At 54.0% G+C, this 7,022-nt stretch overlaps 1 protein-coding gene across 1 annotated transcript; it reads right to left on the minus strand.

Annotated features, from left to right (window-relative positions):
- Positions 1 to 374: 374 nt before the first annotated feature.
- LOC141479560 (baculoviral IAP repeat-containing protein 5-like) lies at positions 375 to 2,951 on the minus strand. Its single transcript, XM_074168802.1, has 4 exons — positions 2,780 to 2,951; positions 2,580 to 2,689; positions 2,217 to 2,334; positions 375 to 1,030 (listed from the first exon to the last, which is right to left on the minus strand). Exons 1-4 carry the CDS (start codon positions 2,915 to 2,917, stop codon positions 947 to 949), a joined length of 450 nt encoding a protein of 149 aa, XP_074024903.1. The 5' UTR covers positions 2,918 to 2,951; the 3' UTR covers positions 375 to 946.
- Between the last annotated feature and the right edge of the window lie 4,071 nt (positions 2,952 to 7,022).

Below are 7,022 nucleotides of genomic sequence, written 5' to 3' on the forward strand. Positions count from 1 at the left end.
ACGGCCCCCGTACAATTCACTTGGGTCCTGTAGCAGCCAGCTACTTGGTACTACATTCCCCCATTCCTCCCCAGCAGTTCAGAGCACAATTCTTCACTGTCTGCGCTCTGTTCTGCAAGAGTTCTTTTCCTTTCCAAATTTGTGCAAGGAGAGGGACCAACCAAACCTTTCAAGGCACAAGGAGATTTTCAGGAGACCTGATGAACGCTGCTTAAGACAGCTTGACACTTGAGCAAGGGCACTGCAAGCCGTACTTCGATTAGCTTATTTCCCATTTTGAAGTTAAAACTGCATTCAGTGCAGCTCATTCCACCAAACGTCCAATTCCTTTCCTCCAGGAAACTGAGAAAAATTACTTTGCTTTTTTTTTTTTGCCTTCAACTTTTATTTATAAATGCATCAAGACAAGGCAGCAGTCAACTACAAATAGAAGTTTACAAGGGTACCACGCACGCTAAGATTTGCTATAATTAGGCATTATTAGACACAATCCTAAGTCCGTGAAGGAGTTTTAAAACTCCTTCCCCTTTTTATTCCCAAAAGTATCCAAAAGCATATTCAGTATAAAAATGGGAGTGCCTGCCAGCTCTTGCAAGAAACGCAAGTTTTTGCACCAGAGCTATCAGCATCTCCAAAATGGAAACAGCAGGGTTTAAAAAAAGAAAACAAAACGAAACACAACAGAAAAAATAAAACCACAAGTACTAATCTTTAATTAAACCGACAGGAAGAATAGGAGAATCCCTGCAGAAAAAGATGATGCGTGCAGTGCATCAAACCCCAGTTACGTCCCCGACAGACTCAGGTGAGTGAGGGAGCGTTCTGTCTGCTCCGCGCAGAGATGGCCGTTCCGATGGCGGTCTCGGGAAACGCAGTCATTGAAAGCGGCAGCGCCAGAGCACAGGTACAAGAGAGACGTCACCGCCAGTTGAGAAGCTACAGCAGCCTAGGAGCCCAGATTCTCTATTTCACGCCGCACACTCTTGGCTACGTCTTCAACGCTGGTCACCTTCTGAGAAATTTCTTTTTTCTGGGAAGAATAAAAATGATACATTACCGTCTTGCCGCTAAATTGAGTGTTGTTCAGCTTCAAGGGGAAATCGGGCTACATCTCCCGTAAGGCAATGGCTGAGAACCCGGAAAGGACACACCATACTGCGTCCAGCTCTGGAGTCCTCAGCACAGGAAGGACATGGACCTGTTGGAACAGGTCCAGAGGAGGGCCACGAAGATGGTCATAGAATCGTTAGAGTTGGAAGGGACCTTAAAGATCATCTCGTTCCAATCCCCCTGCCCTGAGCAGGGACACCTCCCACCAGACCAGGTTGCTCAAAGCCCCATCCAGCCTGGCCTTGAACACCTCCAGGGATGCATGAGCCACAGCTTCTCTGGGCAACCTGTTCCAGTGTCTCACCACCCTCACAGCAAAGAATTTCTTTCTCAGATCTCATCTAAATCTGCCCTCTCTCAGTTTAAAACCCTTCCTCCTCCTCCTATGGCTCCCCTCCCTGATCAGGAGTCCCACCCCATCTCTCCTGGAGCCCCTTTAGGGACTGGAAGGGGCTCTAAGGTCTCCCTGGAGCCTTCTCTTCTCCAGGCTGACCCCCCTCAACTCTCTCAGCCTGATGAGAGGGCTGGAGCACCTCTCCTGTGAGGACAGGCTGAAAGAGTCGGGGTTGTGCAGCCTCAAGAAAAGAAGGCTCCAAGGAGACCTTATAGCCCCTCCCAGTACCTAAAGGGGCTACAGGAGAGATGGGGAGGGACTCTTTATCAAGGAGTGGAGCCATAGGATGAGGGGGAACAGTTTTCAACTGGAAGAAGGGAGATTTAGATTAGATATTAGGAAGAAGTTTTTCACTCTCAGGGTGGCGAGGCACTGGAACAGGTTGCCCAGAGAAGCTGTGGATGCCCCATCACTGGAGGTGTTCAAGGCCAGGCTGGACGGGGCTTTGAGGAACCTGGTCTGGTGGGAGGTGTCCCTGCCCATGGCAGGGGGGTTGGAACTGGATGATCTTTACGGTCCCTTCCAACCCAAACCATTCTATGATCTGATCCAGTGCTGGTCAGGAAGGAACAAACCACTTTGGCGAGGAACCAGGAGACAAGGTAAACAATCCCAAGACTCGAAACTCAAGAACTCTCCCAGCATCATGGAGAGAAGGGGGGGGGGGGGGGGGGGGCTAGAAAAACACCACGGTGTGCCCATGGGTACGTACCAGCGCATTTTTCATTCGTTCCCTGTCCAGCTTCAGGAATTCCTGCAGTGTCAGGTTAGTGGGAGCTTTCTGAAGGGAGAGTAAAGCGCAGGCCGCAGAGTGCTTTTTGTGTTCCTTCCTGAAAAGGGAAAAAAAAAGAAAAAGGGGGGGCGGGTAGGGAGGGAGGACAAGAGAGGGGGAGAGGAGGGAGAAGAAAGAGAGAAAGCTCACAATAAGACAAAGGCAGCCGCTCTTCCCTGCCAAGCATCCCGGCGGCGGCGGCAGCGGTTCCCCCGCCGGGGCGGAGCTGCCACCGGAGGCGCCGATCGGGGCAGGGGGGCTGGGGGGCGAGGGGAATCCTTCCCCCCCATCCCCTCTACTCACAAGGGGTCGTCGTCGGGCTCCCAGCCCTCCAGCTCCTTGAGGCAGAAGAAGCACTGCGCCACGTCGGGGCCGTTCTCGCTGGGGCAGTGCAGGAAACCCGCCGCCGCCATCTGCGGGCAGAGAGAGAAAGCGGGAAGGGTCCCCTCAGCGCCGGCCCCGGCCCCGCTCCCCCCCGGGCCCCGCTCCGCCGCCGGCCTCACCTGCTCGGGCGTGCAGGCGCAGCCCTCGGTGAAGGGCCAGCTACGGAAGGTGTTGGCGCGGGTGAGGACGAAGTAGAGCTGCCATTCCTCGGGCAGCGGCGTCGCCGCAGCCGCCGCTGCCTCCGCCTTGGCCACCATTGCTGGGTTCGAACGGCGGCGGTTGGGCGCGCGGGGCAGGATGGGAGCGCGGGGGCCGACGGGAGATGCAGTCCCCGCTGCTGAGGCGGCGGCCCGGCCTTCCATTCCTCTCCCTTTTCCGGGGCGGGCCCCGGTGGGCGGTACCAGAGCTCTCGCAGCCCCGGAACGCCCCCTGGCACCGCGTTAGCCCAGGGTGTGAGGTGCCAGCCCCGCTCCCCCGGGTTCCCCTTCCCTTCCCCTGTCCCACACGGAGGGGCCTTTGGGCCGGGGCGCAGCCATGGCGGCGGGGCTGGTAAAAAACAACCTCGGAATTCCTGAGGAGCCCGAGGTGTGGCGTGAGGCGGCAGGGACAGAGTCCAGAGGAGGGCCACAAAGATGCTCCGAGGGCTGGAGCACCTCTCCTGTGAGGACAGGCTGAGAGAGTTGGGGTTGTTCAGCCTGCAGAGGATAAGGCTCTGGGGAGACCTCATAGCCCCTTCCAGTACCTAAAGGGGCTCCAGGAGAGATGGGAAAGGACTCTTTGTCAGGGAGTGGAGCCATAGGATGGGGGATAACAGTTTTAAACTGAAAGAGGGGAGATTTAGATTAGATATCAGGAAGAAATTTTTCACTCTGAGGGTGGTGAGACATTGTCCCAGGTTGCCCAGAGAAGCTGTGGATGCCCCATCCCTGGAGGTGTTCAAGGCCAGGCTGGATGGGGCTTTGAGCAACCTGGTCTGGTGGGAGGTGTCCCTGCCCATGGCAGGGGGGTTGGAACTCCATGATCTTTACGGTCCCTTCCAACCCAAACCATTCTATGATTCTGCCAAAAAAGGATACTTTTTTTAAGGTATCCAGCACAAATCCACAGGGAAGGATGACAAGATGGACAGTTTGAACATTTTTTATTTTTTTTTTAAATTTCACCCATAAGAATCACAGAATCACATGGGGTTGGAAGGGACCTCTGGAGATCATCTAGTCCAACCCCCCTGCAAAAGCAGGTCCACCCAGAGCAGGTTGCACAGGAACGTGTCCAGGCGGGTTTGAATGTCTCCAGAGAAGGAGACTCCACCACCTCCCTGGGCAGCCCGTTCCAGGGCTCTGCCACCCTCAAAGTAAAGAAGTTCCTCCTCGTGTTTAGGTGGAACTTCTTATGTTCAAGTTTGTGCCCATTTCCTCTTGTCCTGTCACTGGGCACCACTGAAAAAAGACCAGCCCCATCCTCTTGACACCCTCCCTTTAAGTATTTGTAAGCATTGATCAGATCCCCCCTCAGTCTTCTCTAAACTAAAAAGACCCAAGTCCCTCAGCCTTTCCTCACAATTGAGATGCCCCAGGCCCCTCATCATCAAGAAGGCAGCATAGGTTTAGGTTTCTGTGTGGGCAGAGCTGGTAGAGAAGCACAGCGGGAAGGGTCCTTTTGAGGCAGGACCCTCGCAGAGATGCTCCCACCGCTCTGCATCAGTGGCTGCCTGTTCTTAGCACAGGCGGCTTTCCTTCCCCTCCCGCAGGCAGCAGGAGCGGCTGAACTCGGCCTCTCTGCCTGACTAATGCTGCCTGCCCGGAGAATGAAGCTGGACGCGGCCCTCTGGCTGGCTGCCACGGGGACAGGAGGCAGGCGGTTTAGTGGGGAAGAACCAGCTCGGTTTCTGAGCAGGGGGCTCAGTTTCCCGCAGCGTCCAAAGCGGCAGGCGGTGCTTGCTCAGAGTCTCCTCCGGAAAAAACGCAAGGGCTACGGGGAAGCAACTCCGCGGACCAGGTTACCTCCTGGAGCGAGCTGATGTAAGCAAAGCAGATAAGAGTAGCCCTCTGAGCATCGCTGCGGCCCTCCTCTGGACCTGCTCCAACAGGTTCCCGATGGCTCACGCCACATCTCAGGAATTCCAAGGGTGCTTCTTGCCGGCCCTGCTCAAGAGTCTCCTCCAGAAAAAAATACAAGGGCTATGGGGAAGCAACTCCGTGGACCAGGTTACCTCCTGGAGGAAGCTGATGTAAGCAAAGCAGACAGAGACAAGGTGGCTTAGCTCAACCGCTCACTAAGAGCTTATCTGCAACTAGTGGGTGGGTCTGCGAAGAAAGACATCCTCACACCACAGGTGGCAACGAATGGACCAGGCAAGACTTTGGCTTCTTCCCCCAGGCTGGATCTGAAACCTGAAAAGAAGCGTTCAGCTCGTGTGCGCGCGCAACATCAGGACTCTCGGGAAGGAGACTTCTCTTGTCAAAGTAAACTGCAAAGTATTGCTTCTACCAAATTACTGACTCCTATGGAGAACGATCCCAGTTATTTACCCAGCTCAGCCGCTGTAGATCAACGGGCACGATAAGCTGACCACAGCGGGCAGCTTCCTGGTTGTGAAGTATCAAAGCTCAGACAAGCACGTGGAAAGGTTCGGGCTTTGCTGCCCTATTAGGAAAGGGTGAGGTTCCACCTTTATTCTCCGGGAAAACTTTGTTCTCTTAAACTGGGCTGCATTTGGCAACCGCAATCACCGCTACAGTCACTGCGCAGCTCAAGGAAGCGTGGAGTAATCGGTGTCATTAAGCGGGGGTGGATGCTGGCTTTCTAATCACAGCTAACGTGACTCCCCAGGCTGGTCTCCAAGGCACAAAGAGGCAAACAGAGGGCGAAGAGCACACAGTTGGTTTCGTTGCAAGCCCGGGAGGACCCTCACCCGTTGCAGAGAAAGCCAGCTGCGCCTGACCGTTAAGCCACGGCCTCGAGCTGCTCAGCTTAAGAGCCAGTTGGGCTTCTCATGATTCAACATTTTGGGGAGGAAAGGTCCTCTTGAGAGGAGGCTGGAAGTGGCCACCGTGCAGCCACAAAAGAGAGAGAGATGGAGCTGCAGCAGCTCTTTTATAGCTACTTCAAAGGCTGCCTAATTCTGGTGCTGACACAGTGAGGGCAGGGAGAGCTCCCTGGCAACCCCAGTGTGTTCCCCCAGGTCCCCCCAGCCCTGCATCAGATCGCACACCTAATTTTACGTAGTGCCTGTTACAAGGCTGGCCTCAACCTCCTGTCCCCAGAAGACCTGCTGAAGGTAGGGGGTGAGTTCCTGCTCACCAAACAGTGCCTCCATGCTCTGTGCTCACACTCTGCCTCTTAGAGCCAGATCGAGTTGCTAAGAGGAAATATTCCACAGATACCGTAGGCTTCACCAGTGTCCTGGAGATCTGGTTTGCTGGGATCCCTTTCCAAGTCAGGAAGGTCTTCTTGGGTCACGGCTACTCATCTTTCCCCAGACCAGTGATCCTTGAGCCAGCCACGCTTACACCCTGTTCTCACCAAAGCCATTAGGATCAACGGGGAAGGATTGTGGAAAGAGTTCAAAGCCATGCCAGGTTTTCACAGGCAGCACTAAGGAACAGGGTGGGGAGTGTCCTCCAGATAAGATAACACCAAGGGATCAAAACTGAAGCCTACAGTCCCGGGAGCGTGGGATATAATAGGTATAGCAGTTAACTGGCTGCTTTTCCAAGAAGTAGGGGCAAATTAGCAAGAAACAAGCCACATCCGCATAAATGCAAAGCCATTTCATGTTTCTGCAGCCTGCAGAACAGCAATATTCGTCTCCATCCCCTGTAACCTTTAACGAGCTCATTCTTGCCAGTCCCCCTGAAGAAGGCAAATGTTGGTATTTCTACTTTTCCAGGTGACAGACAGATCCAAAATGGCTGAGGTGCAAAGGCTTAAAGGCACTTCACTGCCTTTGAGGATCTGGGGCAAATAAAGCGCCTGGATAAAACAAGGGGTCCGCAGCACCCTGGGAATCCCAGGGCTGTTTTAACACCTTCTTCACTTGGCATCCTCCCTCCGAGGGACAGAGCCACAGAACAAGAAGCTCTTCACAATCTTCATGGTCACCTTTGAGAACACGATGCAGAACAGGTCATCATCTTCAGATTAACTTTTTATCTCCTAATTCTGGCTGGCGAGGAAACAACCTGGTAGGGCCTGCGTGTGTGTGCGTGTACTGATGCCCAGTAGAGAAATACGGAGTTTCCTGCCTTGCTGCACTGCCCACACACACGCTTCGTTCGCATCCTCTATCAGCCATACTTGAGTTTGCTAGATTTCAATGAAATAAGATGATGGAGAGACAGGTTAACAAGCAGCATGACT

This window comes from Numenius arquata, chromosome 2 (genome assembly GCF_964106895.1).
Source record: "Numenius arquata chromosome 2, bNumArq3.hap1.1, whole genome shotgun sequence".
NCBI lineage: Eukaryota > Metazoa > Chordata > Aves > Charadriiformes > Scolopacidae > Numenius > Numenius arquata.

What these genes read in the sequence shown, in the direction of transcription:
- LOC141479560 (XM_074168802.1), bottom strand. Translation starts at nt 2,917, where the DNA reads ATGGTGGCCAAGGCGGAGGCAGCGGCGGCTGCGGCGACGCCGCTGCCC. An exon ending in GCGCCTGCACGCCCGAGCAG is followed by an intron (nt 2,690 to 2,779) that starts GTGAGGCCGGCG and finishes CTCTGCCCGCAG; the next exon opens with ATGGCGGCGGCGGGTTTCCT. An exon ending in GAGCCCGACGACGACCCCTT is followed by an intron (nt 2,335 to 2,579) that starts GTGAGTAGAGGG and finishes TTCCCTTTTCAG; the next exon opens with GAAGGAACACAAAAAGCACT.